General features: G+C 42.0%; 2 protein-coding genes across 3 annotated transcripts in view; one reads left to right on the forward strand and one right to left on the reverse strand.

Annotated features, from left to right (window-relative positions):
- The first annotated feature begins 246 nt into the window (after positions 1-246).
- hpda (4-hydroxyphenylpyruvate dioxygenase a) lies at positions 247-8,591 on the forward strand. Its single transcript, XM_061740145.1, has 14 exons — positions 247-316; positions 519-545; positions 696-758; positions 914-1,018; positions 1,118-1,160; positions 1,238-1,320; positions 2,281-2,370; positions 2,463-2,569; positions 4,027-4,104; positions 4,338-4,500; positions 4,656-4,727; positions 5,992-6,114; positions 6,196-6,312; positions 8,020-8,591. The coding sequence occupies exons 1-14, from the start codon at positions 314-316 to the stop codon at positions 8,131-8,133; spliced, it is 1,188 nt and encodes a 395-aa protein (XP_061596129.1). The 5' UTR covers positions 247-313; the 3' UTR covers positions 8,134-8,591.
- Positions 8,592-9,046: 455 nt separating this feature from the next.
- The window catches only part of LOC133459825 (E3 ubiquitin-protein ligase RNF43), a 103,746-nt gene continuing 86,137 nt past the window's right edge, over positions 9,047-26,655 (reverse strand). For both annotated transcript variants that reach the window (XM_061740131.1, XM_061740132.1), the window contains exons 3-9: positions 16,711-16,785; positions 16,455-16,604; positions 15,799-15,900; positions 15,527-15,697; positions 15,333-15,435; positions 12,758-14,266; positions 9,047-11,768 (exon numbers count right to left, since the gene is read on the reverse strand). In XM_061740131.1, coding sequence (XP_061596115.1) covers positions 11,743-11,768; positions 12,758-14,266; positions 15,333-15,435; positions 15,527-15,697; positions 15,799-15,900; positions 16,455-16,604; positions 16,711-16,785 — 2,136 coding nt within the window. In that variant the 3' untranslated portion in view covers positions 9,047-11,742. The remainder of the gene's footprint in view (positions 11,769-12,757; positions 14,267-15,332; positions 15,436-15,526; positions 15,698-15,798; positions 15,901-16,454; positions 16,605-16,710; positions 16,786-26,655) is intronic.

The raw sequence follows: 26,655 nt of genomic DNA on the forward strand, positions 1-26,655 counted from the left end.
ACTTGTATTATCTCATTATTAATACTATTATTATTATTATCTCATGTGTAGCTTAGCAGTGGTTAATGTATCCATGTTTCCTCAATGAACTGCATCTCTGAGGACAACTGTCTCAGAGAAGGTGGCAGACCTTGGACCTCTGAAGCTGGACCTTTCAGGTAAAGTGCATCCAGAATTGAGGAGGTGGACGGGTGGGTGTAGGTCCTAGAGGACCAATCACAGCTGGTCATCAGGTCAGTACTTATCTGAATGCAGTCAGGCCGAGCTCAGATTTTTGACTTCCCTTTTGACTGAATCCGACTCGGCTGCAGTCATGGTAAGAAGCTTCAGTATAAACCTAGTTATTATGATGTTGGAATATTAGATACCGACATCTCCGAAATATTGAAGATACTGGTTTTATGAGTAAATAAGAGCTGTTTAAGCCATCTTAGAAATATTGGATCTGTTGAATGTAGGTTGATCTAAGGCTTTGCTAATGAATGGATCATAATTTACATCTTCTCTTTCTTCTTTAGACAAGCTACACGGATAAAGGGGAGAAGGTGAGGTTGAGTTTCTCTCTTTTTTGGGCAGCGTATGTGAAGCACCTTTATTTCTGAAACATTATGGGTTATTTGCCTTCTGATGTTTTCTTTTATACATCTATATTGCTTTGTAAATGTAATTTCTTCTGTTATGTTTTCACATTTTAGCCCGCAAGGGGAAAGTTTGTCAGGTTTCATCATATCACCTTCTGGGTTGGCAATGCTAAACAGGTAAAGACTGATACATACAAAACAAGGGTAGTTTACACTTTAATGTCTCTCATCTTCATTCTGGGGAGACATCCTTCATCAAACACACCATCATAGCATTTCTCACTGTAGTTGAACAGATTTTTGTGAGTTCATCAAGTCTGATCACTTTGCAGGCAGCGGGATACTACTGTGATAAGATGGGCTTCGAGCCTCTGGCCTACAAGGGTTTGGAGACAGGCAGCCGGGAGGTAGTGTCTCATGTCATCAGACAGGATAAGGTATGAAGCCATGCAGCGATTGTGAACTGATTAAAATCACAATGATTCCATCCTCCATCTGCACAAACACTGTTCCCACCTGCATGTTTCCCTTCACAGGTCATGTTTGTGTTCGAATCTCCACTGAATCCTGGAAACAGAGGTAAGTCCTCTCATCGGGACTCTTGAGGCCATGTGTAACGTGAAACTCTTTGTCAACATGCTTTCATCCTCTTTCAGAAATGGGGGAACACTTGATTAAACATGGAGACGGGGTCAAAGACGTTGCTTTCCAAGTTGAGGACTGTGACTTCTTAGTCAAGGTAACGCCACAGAGATATTCTGATGTGGTGTTGGATGTTTGTCGGACATGTTTGAAACATTTACTACGTATCAAGACCAAGCCAAGTAATTCCTGCATATACACTTATGAAGGAACAGAAAACTCTGTTTAATCCCGAATGTATGGGCGTTAAACATAATAAAGATCCAAAAGGTACCAGTTTCAAAGTTGCGTTTATGATGTTTTTGAGTGACGCTGCATCAAATAAACATTGCAGTTGGTAAAAGTGTGATTAGTTTACTTTAGTCTTAAATCTGTGATGGTCTTTGATTTACTGTAGACATTTTCTAACTTTTTAAAAAACTTGTCAGATAAATGATAATGAAGTGAAAAGGAAAGGAATAGCCTCTGAACAGGAGAGGGGTAGACATAAAAAATTGGAAATATTCAAGCAAAGTGCAAGTGCCTCACAAATTGTGCTGAGATTGTTTTCATTTACATCTTTTTAAATTTATACCACTGAGTAATATTTGAGATTGAATAATGATTGGTGTAGGGGAAACAGATTCGAGCTTCCCCGCACTCATATTTTCTATTTTTTCTATTGTCTCTCAGGCTGAACTGTGTGTTTTAACATTGTACTACAGCTCTTCGCATGACGTAAAGTGTGTTACACAAACACACTTTGTGTTGAAAGAGGAGCAAACATTGTAAAAGATTTCGTTTGAACCATTTACCTCAGCCAAGGCCAGATTGGAGGTTTAGATAAACTGTCTCTCCGTTGAGAGTCACGTGACTGCAAAACTGTTGAACCAACTCTCTAAAGAGATCAACAAGGCTGCTGTTGTAAGGTGCATAAATGAACGTTCATACCTGAAAAACATACAGGGGGTCAACCGTCCTCCAAAGAGCGCTTCCAACACTCTCCCGAGGCAGAAACCGTGTTGTATGATTCTGTTTTTCCACACCAATCCACTGATCATGACCTCTCCACTGACAGACTGCTAGGGAGCGAGGCGCTGTGATCGTCAAGCAGCCCTGGGTGGAGCAGGACAGCCATGGGAGGGTCAAGTATGCTGTGGTTCAGACGGTACATGAAGGACGTCTCACTTTTAAAAGCCATCTATAAATACACACAAGAAGCTGTACATTAATGCTAATGTGCTAATGCTTTATCCCCAGTATGGAGACACAACCCACACGTTTGTGGAGTACCTCGGACCCTACAAAGGCCTTTTCCTGCCAAACTACAAAGAGCCTCTGTATAGGGATCCTCTGTTAGCCAAACTGTGAGTCAAGTAACATTTGTAAATATGCAAATATATATTGTGGTCTTTTAAATTGTTTTATTTTAGTTTTATATATATACATATACATAACACTCTGTGGTACATTTCTAAACATTTAAAAATATATGATATATTAAGTTCCAAGTATACTCAGGACACACTGGTTGAAGGTTTACAAATTATATTTCGCTCTAAAGTCACATTGTATTTGAATGAATAACTTGACATCATCTTAAACAAATAAAACACTATAAGTTATTCTAAATACAGCAATTGTAACCCATCAATTTTAGTTGTGAGTGCAGTAGAAATCAAATGATACTTCTGCACTATGTAAATACCACAAAAAGTAATACCATTAATACTATTGATTCTGCTCAAAACTTTCAACAGAATTTTACCTCTCTGTAGTAATATACGAAGGGTAATTTTTACTAATTAGGTGTTGGGTACAACCCCATAACAAGTAAAAAGGGATGGTATTGAAAATACAGACACAAGGAAAGTAAAACTCTAGGATTTGATAGAAAAGCAGAATCCATAAAAGGCTGAATCTTTGAGGAGCAAAGATCGATTCCACTTTGTCAACAAGTTGTGGGAAAATAGAACAATGTTCTTCAAAGAAAGAATTGAACTGATTAGTGTATTTCCTGCTCTAATGTTAGAATGATTTGAAGAGTCTGGAAAAAGTTCAGAGAGTTATTTTAACCTTCTCCGGAGGCTGCATCAACATCTCTGGGCTCGGAGGCATCTGGGATTAACCACCACAGAGAGGAAATGTGTATCGCGGTCACATGAATCAGTTTTCTGTGTGCTCCAGTGCAAATACGAAGAGCACCATCTACTGTTATCAGCAACGAGTTGAAAAGTCAATGTCTGTGAGGGTTGTGTCAGTGCTCTTGGCAAAGGTCATTTACCTTCTGCAAGGGCAGCTTTAATGCAGAAAAGTACGTTCAGATTTCAGAGCAACATATGGTGCCTAAAAGACGACATCTTTTATGGAATTGTACGGTATTTTTCGACATGACTATGCAAAACCCTGTTCTGCACACATTACAAAGACATGACTGGGGAGGAAGGTCCTACGATGCTGGACCGTCCCGCTTAAAGTCTTGTGGAGAAGTGTGAAACAAAAAATATAGAACAGTAACCTGAAGCTTTTGCACTCTTCAAGACATTTATGCAGGAAAAATGGGACAAAAACACCTGGTTTCTCTGTGGGTTTCTTCTTTGTCCTCCGACCTGCTCTTAGGTTAGGGGGATTAGTGATTGTAAACTGACCTGTAAGTGCAGGCATGCATGGTTGTCTTATTTGTCTCTGCATTGGGCTGCTTACTTGTGCAGAGCGTGTCCTTCCCCCCACCCTAAACCCCCACGTATAGGAGATATTGAACATAGAAGGTTGGAGCTTGATGGAAAATTACCCATGTGGTGCCTTTTCTCTCTTCTCTCTGTAGCCCACCAGCAGGTTTGAACTTCATTGATCACATTGTTGGAAACCAGCCAGACGATCGAATGGTGCCAGTTTCAGACTGGTAAGATCCCTGTTTGAGTGCACGTACACCCGTTGCTTGTACAGTGATCACACAAGGCTAACAGCCAAAGTAAACACCGTACCCCTGTTGCAGGTCATTGCTGATCAATAGCAAGAATACTGAAAAATGATTACTCCAATAATAAAAAACAACAACAACAAGAAAAATAGATATTGTTTAATGATTTGTTTGGCTTCTCACCAGTTGTTTGATTTATGTTCTTTAAATTCCAGGTATCAGAAGTGTCTGTTGTTCCACCGGTTCTGGTCGATCGATGACAAGCAGATCCACACACAATACAGCGCACTGAGATCTATTGTGATGACAAACTATGAAGAAACCATTAAGATGCCAATCAATGAACCTGCCACGGGGAAGAAGTTGTCACAAATTCAGGTAGGACTCACTTTCTTTGAGCGTTTATGTTCCAAACAGAGGCTTTTCCATAACCTAGACTCCAAAAGCCTCAGGAGCTAGTGTGCAAACAGTAAAGCAAGTTACTCTGATATTAAAATCTTCGTATTTAGAGTGCAGTATGTTTTTGTTCACAGGAATATGTGGACTACAATGGGGGACCAGGCGTTCAGCACATTGCTCTCAACACGTCAAACATTATTCAGGCCGTGAGTATCTGATGACTGATAAGCGGGAATACTTCACGTCATTTTAGACCTCTGCTAATCATATTCTAGATAAGGGTTTCCCACCCCCTCGTCCTCGAGTACCCCTGTCCTGCGTGTTTTAGATGTTTCCCTGCTTCAACACACCCTGATGGACATACTTGTGTCCAGAGGTGGACAGAGTACTCGACCCCAGTACTTGAGTAAGAGTACAAATACTACTGGTCAAAATTTACTCCATTACAAGTAAAAGTAGCTCAGTCAAAATATTACTCGAGTAAGAGTAGAAAAGTACTTGCTTTTAAAGGTACTTAAGTATCCAAAAGTAAATGCTTTTAAATTTACTTTAAGTAAAAGTAAGAGTAAGAGTAATAGTAAATTTCTTATTTTCCACATCAGTAAATTACTATATATTTTCTAAATTAATTTAAGGATCTTTTAACTCTTGTTTCTGAGAATTAACTCTTTGAAACCAGCTGCACTGATGTGCTGCTTTTAGAACCACAATGTTATATAAAACCTGCAGAAACACCAAAGACAAATCAAATGAATGGGATCATAAATACAGCAGATGATGCAGAGTTTATTAACAATCATGAACTGAAACCAACTGAACCTGCACCATCCAACTAAGTCTGGATCCCCCTCAAAGACCACTGCTTTACAAAAAAAGCAGGCGTAGCCATTGTTGCGGCTCTGTCTTGACTTGTTGCGGCTCTGTCTTGACAAACGCAGGCTACTTTGGCGGTATCGTTTTGAGGAGGCTTGACGTATTTCCGCTTTACGTACATCCCAGTGGAGAGCGTGCACTGTGATAGGTCTCCTCCTTTGACAAAAACAGCTTGTGTCCAATAGGATTTTAGGGAAGAAGAAAAAAGAGCAGACCTGAAAGTAACGAGTACTTTTCAGCCTTCCTAGAAATTTACTCGAGTAAAAGTAAAAATATTTGTCTTGGAAATGTATTCAAGTAAGAGTAATAAGTACCAAAGAAATCTAATACTCAAGTAAAGTACAAATCCTCTGGATATGTACTTAAGTACAGTACTCAAGTAAATTTACTCCGTTACTGTCCACCACTGCTTGTGTCATTAACAGACTGATGACATGCTGAGGATGACCTTTAATTAGAATCAGGTGTGTTGACACAGGTGAACATGTAAAACAGGCAGGGCAGCGCTCCTCGAGGACCAGGGTTGGGAAACAGCGTTCTAGATCACACAATGTTCTGCTTTTGACATCTAAGATTTTTTTTTTTGTGCTTTAACAGATTGTGAACCTTCGTGAACGAGGGATGGAGTTCCTCGCAGCACCTGACATGTACTACAAGACACTGAGGGAGAAACTCAGAAACGCCAAAATCAAGGTGAAGGAGGACCTGGACCGCTTACAGGTAAGGGTTTTTTCTGCAAGCTGGATATTTAAAGAGTCACTTTAGTACTTGAAGTAAAATTGATCTGTGTTCTTTTTTTAGGAACTGAAAATCTTAGTGGATTTTGATGACAACGGTTACCTTCTTCAAATCTTCACAAAACCCGTGCAGGACAGGCCGACACTTTTCTTGGAGGTCATACAGAGGAACAACCACTTTGTAAGTGACCAGCCAGGCAGCTTGGTTTCTGTGAGATGAAGGTCTTTGTTCACGTTGTCACTGAGAGCACAACCAGATTAACCTCCTCAGGAACAAGTTGTCAAAAGGTCAAATGTCCGTCTAGACTTGTAGGCAAGACCATCTAAACCGAACACTACCAAGATCAGAGAGTATCAAGACCAAGACTAGTTCAGCTCGAGACAGAGACAAAACAATAAAACCTAGTTATTTAGTCATCTTCTTTGACTTGTAGAACATCAGCACCATCCTGGTTCAGCTGCTTAGTTTACATGAGGTCGTATTCAACTGCAGCACAATAAAACATAGAGAAGTGCATGTCTTATGTGTGAACTCAATATACAGTAAATGTTTTCATCAATCAGCTGAGATCAAATATGTGTGGCGACTGCACTACCGCTATTTCTACACTATTTGAGGATTGACTCGAGTGCTTTTAAGGATTGACATGACTACTAACTAGTCCCAAAGACACCTAACAAAATAACCAGCCTCCAACACCCCCCTCCACCTCAGAAAAATCTAATGAATAGTAAATGTTACTGATTTAAATTGTACTTAATTTGTAGATGAAACGTTAAAGATACACACAATTATTTTTTTCTAGCCAAATTACACTGTATATTAGCATCATCGCAATGGCATAGACCTAATGCTTAGTCAATCACAATGATATGTAAATATTATTCAAAGGCTAATGATGCCATATATTTATTCAAACCAGGCCATTATAAACACAATACTGTAATTAAATATAGACACACATGTAAATGCACTAAAACATTAAATCAAATGCAAAATACAAATAGTTAACAAAGCTGTACAGTAACCACAGGAAGAACTGGAGATCACAAGATTCTGTCACCTTGGTTTGTTCAATGTCATCTCAATTATCTGAGTCCGAGACTGAGACAAGACTAAGACCACAAAAAAGTGGTCTCGAGACGGTCTCAAAAACTACAAGTCTAGCAATGACTGACCCTCAGTGTGACCAGGTTCAATTAACTAGACCTTGTTTACGTCCCATAAAAAGAAGAAATGAAAAATGAGTTCAAACTAAAAGAAAATACTCTTTTTCAATTGTAAAAGTCTATTGAAACTTTGAAGCCGTAGCTATCTTCGTGGTTGCTTGGTGGTCTGTTATCCTTTTTTCCTGCCTGAACACCTGTTTACAGCTCCCACCCAGAGCGACCGGTATCAGACAGGCCCACTTATAAAAGCTCAGTAAATCTATCACAGATACCGATTAAAAGGCTCGCTTCTTCACAGCGAGGGGGAATCTCTGGATTGGGTTGCACCCTGCAGCGGTTAATTTATGACACCCAGCACCCTTTCTGCATGTCAGAGCAGGCACATCTTGTCACTCTCCAAAGTCTACAGATGTGATAAAATGCATGAAAGTGAGACACTGAACCACAGCAAAGACTACCTAACATAAACCACTGACACTTGAGCTTTTGATTGTCTATGAAAATATTTACATGATTAATTTGCGAGCTCTGTGTGAGTGCTGGCCCATTTCAGAGCGGAGATGATGCTTGAACCCTTAGAGAATATTTGACTGTCTGTGATCCAACATCAAACGCTACTAAAGCTGTCTGTGAGATGATTCCCAGGGCCATAACAAATGACAAAGAAGGAGTTACTTCTTTAGATAGTTAACCATCTGTGTCTGTGTTCTCTCTTCAGGGCTTTGGGGCAGGAAACTTCAAGTCTCTCTTTGAGGCTATTGAGAAGGACCAGGACGCCAGGGGTAACCTCACTGTGCTAACACCTGAAGGGCAGGGCAAAGCCTTTTACTGATTCCCGACTGCTGCCGTCAAACCACACTGACTCTTATACTGCAGGCTACATGGCTGTGGATGACATCCCATAGAGATGATCACTGATGCACACGCAATTGCAATATATACGAAACCTGTATAAGTGTTGAAAATGTTAACGTGAAAAGCTGCAGCCATCATTGGACATGCTTTAAGGTGTCAATAAATTGTTGTATTTGGCTAAATAAAATAACTTCTGTTCATGTAATCCAGCATGTAAGTTTGAGAAAAGGAGATTCAAGTATTAAAAGTGAAGTTTACCCTCATTATGTTCTTGCCGAATTGAGATTTGAAAATTGATGTCTTTATAAAGCTGTCACTGAGATGAAGCTAGTAGAAGTTTGGCTTAACATGTCTTTACTGAAATAAACATCATTTAAAGTCATATTTTAACTTGGATTGTAATTTACTGTGAAATTAAACTCATTGCATCAACAATGCAAAGTCATTTCTCATTATTTACACTATAGCTTATTCATCAAAGTCAGACAATAATGATAATAAATAATAATAAAGTGAGTGTAGTTACTTACTAAAATGCTCTTCTTCCTAAAATATAAGGGTTTTCATCACAAATTTACTGCTAATTAAGAGAAAAATGTTGTAATGTCTTAACAGCAATGCAGCAAACATTGTCTCTGCCATCAGTTCTCACATTGTCTCGTGAAAAATAAAGTACAAAAACATGACCTGGTATGTTTGTGAGCTTTCTACCTACGAGACGGTTTGATTCAGAATTTGTTTTACAAGAATTCTACGTTTTTAGATGTTTTAATCAATTCATCATTAGTTTTCAACAGTTTCAATCAGGAAGCAGGAAGAGTTTTCTACAATTCTGCAGCAAAGAAACAAACAAAAAAAAAAGAATTCAGCACAAAGGTTTTACTTCAAAATAATTTATTTGCATATAATTGGAATGAAGACAGGTTGATACATTGCAATGGCACCGGTCCGTTTCCATACAGAAACATTTCAGTCTATACAGAAACCATTCTTTCAAACCTGACAAAATGGATAAATATATTAGTAAATAAATATATTAGTGACATGTCACTATATTGAAATGTTCTATTATATATAAAATACAACACTATTTCATTTCTTTTTGTTGTTCTCTTTTTGTACACAAAAGTATCCAAAATATACTGACATATCCCTTTAGGTTCTGGAGGGACATTTTTTCTTTTTTTTTTTTTTTTTACTTTACTCTATTAGAAAAGGCAGTTTTAGCTCACAATTCTTGCAAAACAAAAACAAAAACGAACAACACAAAGAGAAAGATCTTGAACAGGATGAAATCACACCAGATTTTTCCGGCATTTTCTAAATGCTACTTTTCCCCGTGCTGTTGGCGTTGGGCTTGTTTACTTTAATACTATTAGTTTTATCTTTCTTTTATATAAAATATTTTCGATGCCAAAGTGCTGCTTATATTCAGTCATTTCCATCTGAGTCTCTGGGACTGTGTGGGGATAAGAAGGCAACCCTGACACTTTAGCTAAAGGAACGCTGCGTTGACACATTTAAAGTGAGGTATGGCAGAGGCGGACTGCAGCGGACCGTCTGCATGAATGTCCACAAAGATATCTCCTCCAGTTGATGCGCTGAGATTCAAAAGAACAGCTGGATGAAGAAAAAAAATGTAAAAAAAAATAAAAATAAAAGGCACATCACATACAACAAGCTTCACTGTGTTCAAGATTTTGCCTCTTTGGTTCGACAGGTAAGAGCTGTGTGTTGGGAGCTTCCTGACTGAGTTTGAATGAATAAGGCACATTAGAGGGTTTAGTAAGTGCTACTGGTTCCACTGCAGGTCCACAAGCTTTTTAGTCTGCTGCAGTCTCAATGCACCCCCGTAAAAACAAACGAAAAGTAATCGTCTCTAATCTTCACATTTTCGCTGAGCCTTTCAAAGAAAGTCCAACACAAATCCAAATTCTTATTCGTCTGATCTCAGCTTACTTTCTGTTAAGCAGAAAACCTAGACTATCTGGCATATTGACTTTGATCAGTCATCTTCTTGGAATACCCTTTCCGTCTGTCCGTCAGTCCACTGGACCGACGAGAGGGAATATCTAGCAACAAAGACTATTAACTATTACTTTCATTAACAGTTTTTGGGTGTGAAAACATGTTTTATGTTTAGTTTAGAATGTATTTTTCTTTCTTTCTTTTTTTTAAAAGATTTTTGTTAAAAAAAAAAGGGTTCATCACCAATTTCGGTGTTATTACGGTAACTGTGTAGCCTAGAAATCTAGGCTTACTGCTAGCAAATAGTAACTGTGGTGAATTCTCCCTATTTTTCCAGTGTTTTATTGTTCCTGAGACATTTCCCAGGCTCTACCCATTACTATGTGAAATCATGGGAAAGCCCCCGTGACCCTGCACAGGATTAAGCGGGTATAGAAAATGGATGGATGGATGGATCATGGGAAAGCACCGAGCTTTCATCAAACCGGTGCGGCGGCGGCGGCAGAATGAGCCGATGCTCGCGACGGCCAGGGCGACCTAGCGCAGCTTTACTCCAGTTACATTATAAGTCATTTCTTTTGTTTCGATGATTGAGAAGATTGGTAGACTGAGTAGAGTATGTTTCTAGAGCCTTGGTTTTTAGAGAACAAGGGGAGCGTCTGAACTGGAAGACAACGGGGCGTGGCGGGGGAGTTAAAAGGTGGGAGAATATGCTTATCATTGCGATAAGGCCACTGTCCGAGGGGTTCAACAGCACTGAGCTCCAACATGTGAAGTAACCACAGGCAAGAGAAATGACAAAAACACGACTATAGCTTGTAATGAAGATAACATGATTCAGTCAACACGGTCTCGTTGAAAGCTGAAAAGAATGACAAAACTACAAAAAAAGAGAAAAACAAAATCAGCTGCCATTATTGAAATTATGAAAAAACAAGGCCTGTGTAGGACTCGGCGACCTCGGCGACCTCGGCGACCGCTGCTGGTCTGAGGAGCTGAGCATAAACCTTTCTCTCCATTTAGACTAGTTTAAATGAGTTTGTGGGAGCTACATGGCTGTGAAAAGAAGTAATAACAAAATGACTACAGCAGTACCTTTAAAGACCCCCTGTGTGAGGCGTATTAGGAAATCTGAGCTGAGGTAGGCTGGAGAGAAGAGCATCTCTCAGCTGAGGCTGGACTCAGCAATGGAAGGCAAAGACTGCACAAATGAAAGTTAAGTACCTTTTCCATGAATCAAGCTCTCTGATACAAAGATGGGGTCTCCCTTCATGCGAGCTGAACACCCCGAGCAAGGATGGTTCTTTGTCAACGACGAGCATGGGAACTTGGGATATCATAAACATTCCTCCCGCATTTGAGGAGAAGGAAAACAGTCGAAAACAGTCGTTTCCTCCATCTTAAACGTATTTGATTCATTAAGAATATATTGATTTCAATTATCAATGATGGCTTTTGTGCTGTTCTAGAATAGAGAGAATTTCCTTGTGTGAGCAGAGGAATCGTATGAGGGCAGCGGAGGAATCGTCTGATCGAAGGCATCGCTGCTGGAATTTCTGGGAAGACGAGAGGCTTTTTGACTCCGGCTCCTGTGTAGCATTTGGGACGCGACAAGTTCTCACACTCCAGACTCCTCTTCTGATCCTGGGGACAAAACAGCAGCTGGAGTCACATTCAAGCTAGGACAGGAAACGGACCAAACAAAACAGAAACCCAAACACATCCTACAATCAGAGTAAAAAAAAAAAAAATAGGTAAACTCAGAAGAAATTGAGAAACCTTGACTTTATACGCTCAGAATTATTTCTTTTTTTTTTTAACTTTATATTGTATTTTGTGTTCTATTTGGAGGAATAGGAAGTTCATCTCATCACTGCACAAGTTCTAAGATCAGCGGCTACCAGGTTTTTACTTGCTTGCTAATATTCTCCAACTCTCTTCTGCTCTTTCTTTCGGCTTTCTTGCAAATGTTTAAACTCAGAAATAAAAAAAAAAACTCAAAGCTTTGAAAGCTTTTCAGAAACATTCCTATTTTCCATTTCTCTGTTTATTTTGTTATAGTCATTTCATGAGTAAAATATATTTTATTCAAACTTGTTATCCTATATATATATATATATATATATATATATATATATATATATATATATATATATATATATATATATATATATATATATATATATATATATGTATATATAAATAAATAAATAATATAGTAAAGACCAAAAGTCTTTTTTTTCCAGGTAATATAGATGCATTCCTACATGTTTGACCTGCAGCATATTTCCTGACACCCCAGATTTTATAGCAACTAACATGAATTTCACATGAAAAATGCATCGTCTCACTCTTTCTTACACATTCTGTTTTACCAAATCATACTTCTGATCACCTGTTGATGTCACCACTGTGAAGAAAAATCTGTTTTTAACCTCATTTCCAGACCTAAATTATTCCCATCCCAGAAGGCAAGAATGATTTAAAATAACAAATAGAAAAAAACAAGATATTATCCTGTTTGCAAGAATTCTAGAGCTATATTAAAAGAAAATATAACAAACGTTGACCAGAACAGGACTCATGGCTACACAGTTGTGTCATGCTGTTAGAGATAGTGCAGTGATACGTACCCTGATTGCTGTGAAAAGACTGGCAGTATAAACAAACGTCTGTGCTCCGGTCCCCGGCAGGGCCCTGGTGGAGCCTGCAGGGAAGTCTGTCCATTGAGGTCCCGGGTCCCACAAGCTGAGGCTCCGAATGGGCCTGCTGCACCCGTTTCTGCCACACGACGTGGGCCCCGCTACAGCACGGCCAGTCGTCCATCCCTCCAGAATCCACGATGAGAGGCAGGGGGAGCAGGGCCGGGTGCAGCTCCGGGGGAGGGCAGCAGCAGCCGGGGCCCTGACGGTAGTAGATGTGGATGCTGCGGTCGTCCTGCAGGTCCTGCAGGTTCTGGTGGAAGCGAACGGAGGGGCCGTCGAGCAGACAGCCTCCCACCTGCCCCAGCGGAGCAGGGGGGTGTCCGTGTCCCTGGTGGCAGCAGTGGGACTGGAGCTGGACAGAGACTGGGGACACCAGGACAGGAGGTCCCGAGGGGCTGGGGGGGTCACGGTCCTGGCACTCCGTCCCGGGACTGGGACGGTCTGTGGGGTCCGGCTTGGGACAGTGGCAGGGGGGGTGTTTTGGGGGGCAAACGGGCGAGTCCGTGGAGAGCGCGGCTGCGGCGCCGCCGGCCCCCTGATCCTCATCCGAGCCTCTGCTCAGGCCCTGGCCGTGCTCCCCGTCCTCGTAGTGGTGGTGTCTGTGGCGATGGTAGTGGAAGTGGCTGAGAACAGTCTGCGGCTGCTCCTCGGGCCCACTCGCTTTGTTCACCACAGAATCCAGAGACCTGGGCCGGGCCTGGGCGCCGGCCTCCGGACTGCTCTTGTGGGGAGGCCGACCGGGACCGGGACCCTGCCCGAAATACCCAAACGGATTATAGTCACTACTCAAAGAGCTGCGGGAGGTGGACCAACTGCCGTAAAGTCCCTGCAGGGACACGTCGGTGCAGTTGAGAACCGAGTCACTGGAGGAGCCGTGACAGGGCCCTGAGCTGGAGTCGCTCGCGGGCCCGTCCGCCAAGTATCCACTGCGCTCCGTGTGGTAGCTGCCGCCCGAGCAGCTCCCCTCGTCCTGCCGGCCGTGGACCGCCGCGCCTCGGCTCGGCGGCACAGCCGAGAGGGCGTGTTGCAGTCTGGAGCTGGACGCGCTGCGCTGGGCGGGACAGGAGGAGCGGTAGTTGTGGCAGGACCGGCGGGGGGCGTAGTGGTGGGTGGAGGTCCTGCAGTTACCTCCCATCCTGTGTGGCCTCCCAGGGCCCTCTGACGCCTGGTGGTGGTGGTACCCGCAGCCTGCACCCGGCTGCCTACTGCTGAAGTAGTGTAGGTTCTGAGTGTCCATGGGGGAAGCACCGCTGTAGTGGCCCAGGTTGGGGTAGGGTCCCGAGGGCCCGGGGGGGTAGTGGGGTCTCATGGAGAATGGGATAGCGTGCTGGGGGAAGGGGTGGTTATGTGGGCTACTGTACGACTGGGGATGCAGGAAGCCCTGGCTCTGCTCAGGAGTCCGCTGGGGTCTGCTCCTCTGAGGCTGTCGCTCCGTCCCTGTGGACCACAGCAGAGTTATTATCATTCACAAAAACGAAATAACGAAAACTAAAATTGAAAAAACAATTTTGTTAACTGAACTAAATAAAAACGAAAATTAAAAGACAAAAACGATAACTAACTGAAACTATATTGCGTGTTTAGAAAACTAATTAAAACAAACTGAAATTATAGATATAATTTCCTCAGTTTTTGTCCCTGTCAATATAAGCCTCTTGGTATGATCAATTTATTCCGCTCTGGCCGTTTATCTCCAACTGGCAGCTACGGCACCTTAACGCCTCACGGTCCGTGACGTCAAAACTAAAACTAAAACTAAAACTAATAAAAACTAAACTAAAACCAAGCATTTTTGAAATATAAAAACTAATAAAAACTAGCAAACCCACACTAAAAACGAATTAAAACTAAATAAATTGAAGGAGAAAAAGTCAAAACAAAATAAAACTAAACTAAAATGAAAAATTCAAAACTATTATAACCCTGGACCACAGCAGGAATCACAATACAGTCTTTTAATAAAGAGCAAAAATGAATGCCACTCTCTCAATACAAAAAAATCTGTTGGTTCTCACCAGAGTTATTATTGTTCACGAAAACGAACGAAATAACGAAAACTAAAATTGAAAAAACAATTTCGTTAACTGAACTAAATAAAAACGAAAATTAAAAGACAAAAACGATAACTAACTGAAACTATATTGCGTGTTTAGAGAACTAACTAAAACTAACTGAAATTATAGATATAATTTCCTCCGTTTTTGTCCTTGTCAATATAAACCTCTTGGTATGATCAATTTATTCTGCTCTGGCCGTTTATCTCCAACTGGCAGCTACGGCACCTTGACGCCTCACGGTCCGTGACGTCAAAACTAAAACTAAAACTAAAACTAATAAAAACTAAACTAAAACCAAGCATTTTTGAAATATAAAAACTAATAAAAACTAGCAAACCCACACTAAAAACGAATTAAAACTAACTAAATTGAAGGAGAAAAAGTCAAAACGAAATAAAACTAAACTAAAATGAAAAATTCAAAACTATTATAACCCTGGTTCTCACCCATGATGTTGTGCATGCAGAGAGGACAGGTGCGGTGCTGCAGCAGCCAGGGGTCCACGCAGTCCTTATGGAACTCATGAGCGCAGGAGATGATCCTCAGATGCTTTGATGAAGGTGAAACAGAGGTAGATGAGGCACAACTGAAGATGTCACAACCTGCACACATGGCTCATTTCCCTCCGTCTCCGCCCTACCTGCCCGTCCTGGAACTCCTCCAAGCAGATAGCACAGACGGGGCTGGAGTTGGAGCTGCTGGCCGAGCCCCAGCCCCCATGGTGGCGCTGTGAGCCCGCGCAGCTCTGGGAGCTGTAGGTCTTGGTCTCCAGTCGACTGATGGCCCGCATGGTCTGCTGATGTACAGAATCCTGGATGGATGAGAGGCAGAGAGTCAGGAAAACACTGGGAAGATCCCTGGCTGTGCTGCGGATCCCAACTTCTGCTGGCATAAGCTGTTGCTGTCACTCACCCAGGTCCTGTTAGACTTGCACTTGTAGCGGAACACAAAGATGAGGATGATGGTGAGGATAACCAGGACGATGGTGAGGAGGATGCTCACATCGTAGTGTAGCTGAAACGGTAGAAAATAAACATTTGACAATAAAAGACATTCATGAATATAAAAAAAAGTCTTTCTTTATTATATATTAGGGCTGGGCGATTTTGGACAAAAATAAAATCCAGATTTTTTTCACTGAAAACCCTATTTTCGATTTCGATTTCGATTTTTTTGGTAAAACTACAAAAGACAATGGAATAAATTGTTTCAAATATTTCATCTTTATTTTTAAAGAAAAATAGCAACAAATTTCCCTATTGGGAATGAAGTGCAATTGAAAGATACTGTAAATCCTCCTTGAGTTTAGTAAAGTGACAACATTTACAATTTTCTTGACCAAACAAAGATAACTAGATGAGCTCTGTCTGTAATGCAGCCAGCTGCAAAAAAGGAAAATCGATTTTACGATTTTCCTTTTTTTAACATCGATTGTGATTAATAAATCCAATTTAGATTTAAAATCGATTAATCGCACAGCCCTATTATATATGTTCTTCTTTTTTATTGTGTTGCTACCTCCCAGCTCCTCTCCTTCTGACAATAATGGAAAGGCAAGACTTGCTTACCCACTTAGGCTCCATCTTTATCTCAATGACAACCTTGGCCTCCTCATTCTTGTTGACCAAACTCATCAGGGCCTCGGCGTTGTAAGCCTCCACCAGCACCACTGGACGGGGAAGGGAGTCTGTTTCTTTCAGCTGGGTTCGTGTGTATATCTGTGTTTGTGTGTCGCACGAAAGAAGACGGTAGGAGAGCAGATATGAGTGTGACATTTCTACCACGCATTATAAATGAAGAAATAAGCTGCTGGGGAACGCTCACCTCGGCGGCAGCGTTGGCGTCATCGCTGACATCAAAGATAACGGCTTGAGCTCCTTTATCCAGCGCCATGCGAGCCTGGAGGAGACAGCACACAATGGAGGAAAGTTGAATTAAAACATAAATAAATAGATAGATAAATGCAGTGTTTTTACTGGCCTTCAAGTAAATGTTTATTAGAGTGGTTTTGTCTCCAAAACAACACGCATCATCATTGCTTTAGTGGCCTGCTGACAGAGCCCTGCTCACACAGACAGATGCCAGTACCGTAAGACGCCACTAGGTGGCAGTCGCGTCTCAAGCCTCACATCTTAGCGCAAACTCCAGTAAAGCTCCGGCAGCATCTTCTCCACCTCACAACTGAGTTTAAAACACAAACTACAAGGCACAAGGGTACAAAACACAAAACTACAGCACATTCTGATGCCCGAAACAGACCAATGTTTCTGGAGGCCGTAGCTGCCCAACAATCATTTGATGGCGTGAAAGCAAAAGGAGGGAAATACCAAACGACAGAATGTAAGTGTGATATCAGCCTCACATGCAAATAAGAGCAATTTTGTATTCAAACAAGGCTCAGAAAATTTGCTGCAGCTCTCCCCTCCCATTTTATGCACGGTGTTATTACACAGCGTGTGATTTAAAAGCTTCAAAGAGTTCAACAAGGTTGGGGACAGTCCAGTGAAGTCTTAACTATCGGTTAATTACGTGGACCTTTAGGTTAGGACACTCCTATCCTTTTAAAAGTGTCTGAATGCCGTCTGGACTTGGAAAGAGAGTCTACGGCTGGTTTAACGTTGACTTGGCAGCATTTAAACCAAACTAGCCGCTCATGTGGCACGAAACAATATAACAGGAGCATCAACGGTGCATTAAAACTCTTCTAAAGAGAAAACTTAAATGCATCTTAATTGATATATATTCTAATAACTACCGGTAAGTGGATTTTAGTATATTTGCTACTGATGTCAGAAAATTGAGCATTTCATGAGGCATAAATGTGAAAACCGAGCAGCTTGGACTTTAGAAGACGACCGTCGGTCTGCACAAAAAGAGGAGTTGTATAGTCTGAGTCACGCTATCATGGGTCTTTTAGTGCGTGTTGTAAAGCGGATGGTTTCAGTTTTCATAGTGTCTCTGATGAGTCAGCAAGACGACTTGCAGAGACCCTGACGGGAAGGAAGCTATCTTCACCTGACGCCGCGTACTCGGAGCAGCATCTGAGTGATGGGAGCCGAGTTGACCCCGATGTCACCCGGCTCATCAGCTCTGCCCTTCGGAGGCATTTCTCTGCTGATCCTTGTTTCTCACATAAATGCAAGCTGAGAAAACCCTTCCGGCAGAAGATGAGAGAAAACTAATAGCAATGGTTTCACCACGCATAATGAGCAGGAGACACAAGTTTAAACACCTAATGGCTCGACTTAAATACAGCAGTGGAAGTGTGCTCACACAGAGGCACAAAAAAAACCCAAATCTATCCACATGTGTGCACAGAGAAGTCCAACACTCTCCTTCGTAACTGTCGGCGATATTCAAAGTGCAGATGACACATTATATGCAGGAGGGAGGTCTAGTTGCTTGCAGCGCCGCTGCAGCAGCTTTTCCAGTTTTTAATAAGAGCAGTTAACTGTGGTACATGCATGGGCTTAAACGGGGTGCGGTCACATGGCTGGAAAAAAAGCTGGATGTTTGACATGTGGGAATCTGCTTTACCTGGGGTTCAAAAGTTCCCTATCCCGTACTTAAGCCCGTTACGGGAAGGATGTGGTCCAACACACACAGTCCTGCACAAGTCAGTTCAACAGCGCCTCGGTTCAGGAATCCATCATAATATACTCCTTAAGTGACTGCTGCGGTCTTATTATATGTCAGTATTAGTAGTAGTGGTTCCACAGTGTGGTTGCCAAACCATGTGCCTCTGCTGAGCCGCAGATCCGGAAGCCTGCTGAGAGATCTTATTACATGATTAATAGGAGATATATTTAAACTGTAATGGAGCAATGAAAATGCAGGTCTGACGCTAACAAGGCCGTTAAGAGGGCTATCAGCACAAGTGTTTCAGCATATCCAGGTTTGTTATGGTCGGAACTGAAGCAGACATGGCTGCGGTTAAGTAAACACCCATCCTCACGAGGTGCAACTCAACACATGTGATTACACACTATCTGGCATGCGAGCAGAAAAAAAGAGCGGCAGCGTCGGAAATGACTGTGGTTTACAGAGCTACACAGCACAGACGTCATCACTGAAAAACTAACAAACAAGGCGCAAACCACAACAGGCTGCTTCTACTTTTAAAGCGGTCGGGCGTTTGACGGAGGTTGTGGGAAAACATGAGAGGAGCTCGGCGGTGATTCGTGGAAACGGTAAGGAGCTGTTTCCGGTCGGGGGCGGCTGCAGGTGGAGGACGGGTTTATCTGACACGATCGCGGGCACACCTGAGGGGGCAGAGCTGAAGCGCCATGTTTCCAGCAGATATATTTATTGCAGGACGAGAACACAAAACACACACACGGATCTGATGTTGTCACGGCGACGTGATAGAGAGAAGAGAGGTGGCTCCCAAAACCAGGAGCAGGAGTTCAGCAGATCAATTTAGTTATTTACACCTTTGATTCTGCAACAGAATCAGAACTTAACGTACTAAATAATATTCATGATTGTAATATGTTTATTATGATAAAACTGGTATCCCCGTTTATTCCTAACTTCGAATGTCGTAGAAAGCAATAATCTGAAATGTAATCCTTGTACTTTTATTTGGTCTTCAAAATCTGCTGAACTTGAAAAAGACAATTCATGATTTTTTTTTCTTACAAGATGTGCAAAAGCTAAATCAGTTTTCTTGAATATCATCAAATATTCATTCAAATGAAACTGAGATTTCCACATTAAAAGACTCTGTGGAGGTTTTCTACTGTATCCCCCAGAGATAAAGTAGACTTTACTGCGTTGGCCATAGTAGTTGACTTTGGGGGTGGAGTCAGACAGTCCATCCCCCTCTTCTGTCGGGGGGCATCCTCTTTTGAAATTAGTGTTCAAATCTAGTGCTACCATCTTCTGAGGTACGCCAAATGTAGATATTGCATCGGGGTGATCCTACTCTGGATCTGAAGTTGCAGCACTCTGAACATCTCAACATGTGCAGTTTCCTGACCCAGACGCACCCAACCAAAGTGACAGGTTTGTGTTAGGTCAGAGTTTTTCTGTTCAAACACTCAACTAAGTGTTCAAAGTACAGAAAAGGGGAAAACCTTAAGTTCAACTTAACTAAACTGCTTTTTCCCTCCTGATGACAACTGTTGCATGGAGATTATTTTGTGACCCGCGAGCTCAAAAACACAACAAAGACTAAATCGGTGTTCACCAGCGTTTATATGCCATGCCATCAAACACAAGTTAAATTACAAGATCCTTTTATCTTGTTAAAATATTGCACACCGCAAGATGACAGGAGAGGATGACTCACACAGGCAGAGTGGTCCAGAAAGTCGGCATTAACCGCAGCTCATGTTGTGTAATGACTGGCCAGAGCCAGTGATCTGCCCTCCCCACCAGTGGGTGGCCTTCTCGGGACCAACCAGGGCCGTTTGTTTACGTCCCCGGCAAAGTGCGGTCTGTGAGTCAGGCCTGGCATCGCTGTGTGTTCGCTGACCGAGCTGAAAAAAAAAAACTAAAAACATGCCGTTCTCACGTCTTTATTGTGCATCAGGGGCAGGCGGGGGATTTTTTCATCACCCAAGTAGTCCTCGCTTGTGTCAGTGTTTGTCAGGAGCTGAATGTGGTGTGGATGACAAGGCCTGGCTGGTCCCATCCAGCAGCAAACTCCCTTCAACTGCAGCCGTGTCCCGGCGGTGACATAGACACACATGCACGTTCAGTCTTGCCATGGAAAAAAAAAAAAAAAAACTCTCTCCATTCAAGTTTAATTTCCTGGTGTGTCCCGTGGAGAGAGCCGTCAGAGCGGAGCTGTGCCGACTTCCTTCACCAGACACCTCCTCCGGGTCTGAGAGAAGGCTTCAAGGTGTTCCCAAGTGGGCCGCGAGACATTATCTCCCCACTGTGTCCACCGTGTTGCAGATGCAGCCGTGTCCTTGAGTCAAACACTCCAAACAAGTCTGACTTTGTGAACCAGACTCTAGCTGAACTTACACAGGAATTTAAGTTACATGCAGTTCCTTGACTGGCCACTAGGGGCTACAAACGTGAGGCAATCTCCTTTGAGTCTCGTAAAAATGTCCAACGGTCCCCACAGCTAGATTTCACTTCCATGACAACTGCAGGCTGGGTAAAACTACACAGAGTTTCAATTTTCAAGTCTATATTTCAAATAAACTTGAAACTAGAGTAAGAAAGGTATGCATAATTAAGGGTACATTCTTTTGACTGACAGCTGGCTGAAGCCAGTGGGTAGCTGTCATCACTTTAGCTATTAGAACGGTCTTAACATCCAATCTGTGAATAAAAATCTAACAGTCATAGTTATTCCTATTTTAAAGTGACTATGTTGTGTTGTGCTTTTAATTGTACTAGCACAGGGGTCGGCAACCCAAAATGTTGAAAGAGCCATGTTGGACCAAAAACACAAAAAACGAATATGTCTGGAGCCGTAAAAAATGAAAGGTCTTGTATCAGCCTTAGAATGAAGACAAATGGTGAAAGGAGAAATGTCGAAAAGAAAGTCAGAATGTGGAGAAAAAAGTCAAAATTTAGAGAAAAAAGTCAAAATTTAGAGAAAAAAGTCAAAATGTTGAGATTAATGTTGAAGTACAATCTCGAGAAAAAAGTTCAAATTTTGAGAAAAAAGTGGAAACGTCGAGATTAAAAAGGAAAGGAAAAGGGAAGAAAAAAAAGTGGAAAAAAGGAAAGAAAGAAGAAAAAAGAAAAAAAACAAGAAAAGAAAGAAAAAAAAAGGAAAAAAAGAGAAAATAAAGACAAAGAAAGAGAAAAAAAGGAAGAAAAAAGAAGAAAAAAGGGAAAAAAAGAAGAAAAAAGCAAAAAAAACAAGAAAAGAAAGAAAAAAAGGAAAAAAAGGAAAAAAAGAGAAAAAAAAGAGAAAAGAAAGAGAAAAAAAGGAAGAAAAAAAAGAAGCAAAAAAGAAGAAAAAGGGGAAAAAAAGGTGAAACATTATTGAAAAAGCTCCAGGAGCCACTAGGGCGGCGCTAAAGAGCCGCATGCGGCTCTAGAGCCGCGGGTTGCCGACCCCTGTACTAGCACATGGATGCGACTGGCTGTGTGTCGGCTTGGAAGGGTCCAAGAACGAACATCAGCGATGCAGGGGGCAGCCTCTGCTAAACATGTCCAAGCTTAGTGATTGCAGCCCTGCAGTCCCCTGAGCTTCATCTCAGCTGGGTCCCAGCTCCTCCATCTGAGCCACCCTCCAGGTAGACTACCCTTTTGGGTTGAGCAACTTAGCATGGACTCCACCAAGCCCAAGGGATGACAAATCCACAGGGACCACAGGGCTTCATCATCATTTCTGATGTAGCCACAGAAACGGCATTGGAAAACCACCGTTGCTCCGTCCTCTGCTGTGGCTCGGCTGAAGGAGCCAGGAGCCCGCTGTGATGAAGCTCCAGGGGACTACAAGGCTGCCATTGTCGTGCAGGCGGTTTTGGTCGCTCTAACGTCTGTTTTAACTTTGACATCCCAGCAAAATGTCTTTTTGGTGGCAACATCAGAAAGGAGGGCAGGTTGACAGATTTCATCAGCGTGAAAGTAAGCCAACATTAATTAGGATTATTATTTAGCTTAATCAACATGAGCAAAGCCTGGCTAAAACAGCTAATTTGTGGTAATTAAACTAAAGGTAGGCTCGTTCCAGCTAGTTTCTAGGTGTGCTCATTCACTGTGAAATGATAAGAAAGAAAAGGGGCTTCGAAAGCCTTCTTCAGAAAACCAATGGATGACATCACAGGATGTTTATCCAGTTCTTCTTATACAGTCTATGGTCACACTGACTTTCAAAACTTTCCCCTCAGGAAAATGTGCATGCATGGAGAAACATTGCCTTGTATTAGCTCAACATCTCTCATCTAATCTCATCATCTGCTCAGACTTATGGTCAGATTTATTTATTTGTTGTTGACAAAAATGATCCATCCTCAACTTATAGTTTGTAAAATGATGACGTACAAGACGCAAATGTTTGAAAAGTCACTGAGAGACAATTTACAAACAAAATAATCAGTCGGCTTGTATAAAGAAACACATTTGACTTGATTTGGCCCATTTTCCAATATGCCAACTCGACAGGAGGACTGTGCCGAGGCAGAGCCTGTAACAAAAATCTTTTACCGACAATTAGACTCTTCCAGATGCTCTCCTTTTTGCCTCTAATAAAACCAGCTACTGAATCTGTTGAACTCAGTCGAATTTTGTGGCACTTGCGGAAACCCAGCTGGCCAATCATCACTCATCAAGACTCCCCACATCAGTCGGCGAGTGCCTACGTTAGACTGTGGAATAATATGTGTGAGAGAAAGGAGATGGACTGAAAAAGATGAAAACAAACAAAAAAAACACACACACACAAGCAGAGGAAGGAGAGAAAGGAGGCCGTGCCGCTGCCGTATTGGAGTCTGTAATGACAGAGTGCAGAGCTCGGGGCCGACAGGTCCGAGGCCAACTCTCTGCTCTGTCATTTCATGTGACCGGCACACTGAAACCATTACTGCGGCCGTCTCCGTATGGGAGAGCTGCTGAAGATGGAGGCAGAAAAATGCCTCTGTAAACAGGTGCAGGAGCAGCTTTACCTTCAGAAAGCTGAAACAGAAACAGGTCTGGGGTAAACCGATCACCCTACGGCCCAGATTCAGATTCAGTGCACATCTTGTTCTGGCATTGAGCTGGAGTTCTTTCATTTAGCGCCAAACACTTATGTCTGCTTTCTGATTCTGAGTCACATACAAGAAAAAAAAAACCCAAAACATTAATACGATATTTAAATTTAGATAAAGTAGAGTAATTGTGGTTCCTATAAATGTTTTGTTTTTACTTGTTTTGGTAATTTGGTTTCAAGCTTGGAGGACTTTAGTCATAGCAAGAGAGAAGCTGTATCTGTGTTGACGGTACTGAAAAATGTAGGTTTCTGATCCTCAACTTTTATAATGTGAGTGTATGTGATATTTTTCATCATGATATTTTTGCTCATTTTCTGAAATAAGTAAGTCTGTACATAAATGTTTATCAAAGCCTGAACCGGGTTGGTTTACAGGTCACACCTGATGATCCTTGAGTGGAAATAGTGTCTAGTGTAAAGTAAAAAAAGCAATGAGGTTCGTTTTAATGCCTGTAGGTGTTGAAAGTCCCGAAACGAATACCAAATATTAAGTTTTAATTACCCCCCCTTTAATTTGTGAGTACTGTAAAGAACTATGATAAGCTTTGTGATGGAGGACCAGAGGAGAGAGGCCACGCCTGTGGGAAAAAACTGCAAAATACTGCACATCATCATTTAATGATGACGCTAATACTTTTGTAATTCTACATCCTGTGCAAACAAAATGTAGAGAGACAAAAGAACATTTTCTATACCATACATTAAATGGTTTATGTTACTACTTCTGTTATGCTAAAGTGGACATGACGTCCCGCAGACCCAAACTTATAGGAACATCCCAGATTTATAACAATCTTCTCGTAGAAAACTTAGATATGTGACAAAATGTGCAAATGTTCAAAGCAGCGGTCACAAACGTGGCAGTACAGCCGACTTGTACTTATAACAGCGTTGCATGAACCGGAAGGAGATGTCTGCACACAGTCCTTTTTTATACGTCTCACAAAATTAAAAGTACCTTGGTTCATCTGTAGGAAGTTCGTCTGAGTGGGATTACATTTTTGAGTCTCCTATGAATAAGCTATGAATAAAAAAAGTGAATAAACTCCTTCCAGCATCGCATTGTTGTCTCCACATAACCATATTTGTATTTTACAAATACTGATCCTCTCAAAAAAGATTTATGTGCCTCAAGTTAAAAAAGAATCTGCCATCACAAAGCAGGATTCAGTAGCTGAAGCGAGACAGGATAAGAGACTGCCGAGTCTAAAATTCTCTCAGCCACTGCAGTGATGTGACTTTCTTCTTGCCTCAGTAAACTAAAATCAAAGTGAAGCACAGCGTTTGGTCTAAATATTGTTTACCTAGCTTTGAAGCTGTATATTTAAGTCTAATTGTGTGTGAATAATTGCTGAATGTGTGTTTGCTGCGTGATTGCTGGGTGCTCGCTGCTGGCTGAGCGGCAGCTCAGTTGGTTGGAGGAGGGAAGGGTGTGGCCCCGCTGGGTATCCATTACTCACAGGAGCGCTTTGATGTGGTGCCACTGAAGGGTGGAGGATGGGGGGGGGGGGGGGGGGGGCACGTACTGTATGAGGAAGAAGTAGAGGGGGGATAGGGGGCAGGCAAGTCACGGCAGGTGAGCAGATTTTACCTCTCAGGAAAGGTTTTTAGCCCCGAGGGGGTGAGTTTGAATCACACACACACACACACACACTCTTCCTCCTACTTCTGCCTCGCATTCACCCACACACAGACGCACACACGTACAGACATTAAATCCAGAAGCTGGACTCGGCCATCCTTCTCTGGCAAAGAAAAGGGAAGGATGAGAGGGACATACTGGAAAAAAGTTACGAAGCCGATCTGACTGTCTGGAGGTAAGACGGGCCATTTATAGAACGGACGGCGCTGAGGCTAAGCCCGGCCCCCTTCTCATCAGGAGGCACACACATTTGAAATGCAAAGCACCGGATGACTGAGTAAGACTGGTGTCATCTGATACACTATCTACCTGCTAAACACATCATCCAAACATCAAAGAGCAGGCAGCGAGCGCTTAAAATCTGGGGCATGTGTGTGTGTGTGTGTCACTGACGGCAGGGAGGATGGAGCAGAGAGACTCCACAGACTCACATCACAATGTGCGCTCACACAGATTTCCTCTAACCTGGTGAGCCCAATGCCGGGCACTGGAAGTGTTTACAGAGGTTAACACTTAGTTTAGCCGGTAAAAGTGCAAAGGAAAAGAAAAAAAGGAAGAAGGACAACAGCCACAGATTATGCTTCAAAATCAATACCACGTCCCTGTTTGCATGCAACATGTGAACCGTGTAACTCAGAACTTCACCAAGACTGGAAGCAGTATTGATCTGAATAAAGTAAAATGAAAAGCATCTTATCATACGCCACTGTTTTGAGTTGAGTAATTGTCTCCTGGTCTCGGCTTCAAACTGAAACCTCAGATGTGAAAGTGGCGTTGCTCTTCTTATCTGATGTGAGTGAAACCAAGCGAGCAAATTTACTTAAATGAGTCTCCCCGCAGCAGCAGTGTGGGTGTATTTATCCAGTGTACAGTACATACTGTACATCAAGATTTACATGCCTCTATTCATGTACACATGTGCAACAAAATCAGGAAGGAAGCAACCAAAAACGTGATACATGAAAAGTTGGTGTCCTTCACGATTCTACCAGTAGGGGGCACCAAAGAGGGACTTTAGTGTACCTTTCTCTTTATTCTGACCAATTATGGAGGCTGAGTTGCGACTAATTTAATAAGCCAACTTATTTATACTACTAATAATTTTCTTTTTTACGATTAATTACCTACTTCCAAGACATAAAATCCACCCAAAACAAGTTATTTTTCCATTTTAAGCTCACACCTCTCCTTAGTTAGTAACTGTGCAATATTAGCCACGTTTTTCACGTGCATTTCAATTGTAAGGGTGAAAAATATGCAAGTGAAACATTCTGCACACTTTTACCTCCCTGAAATCATGACAAAAAATGAGAATGTTACATGGTTTGATGGCACAGTAAACATCTTCGTTCCCTCCAGTGTTAATACTTTTAAAACTACCTGTTTGCTTTAATCAACCTGCCTTCTGAAATAAACTACGGTTCACTGGTGCATTACCAGAACTAACCACTGCTCCTCTGAA

This window comes from Cololabis saira, chromosome 14, assembly GCF_033807715.1.
Source record: "Cololabis saira isolate AMF1-May2022 chromosome 14, fColSai1.1, whole genome shotgun sequence".
Taxonomy (NCBI): domain Eukaryota; kingdom Metazoa; phylum Chordata; class Actinopteri; order Beloniformes; family Belonidae; genus Cololabis; species Cololabis saira.

What these genes read in the sequence shown, in the direction of transcription:
- hpda (XM_061740145.1), top strand. An exon ending in ACTGAATCCTGGAAACAGAG is followed by an intron (nt 1,161 to 1,237) that starts GTAAGTCCTCTC and finishes ATCCTCTTTCAG; the next exon opens with AAATGGGGGAACACTTGATT. An exon ending in GATCCTCTGTTAGCCAAACT is followed by an intron (nt 2,570 to 4,026) that starts GTGAGTCAAGTA and finishes TTCTCTCTGTAG; the next exon opens with CCCACCAGCAGGTTTGAACT.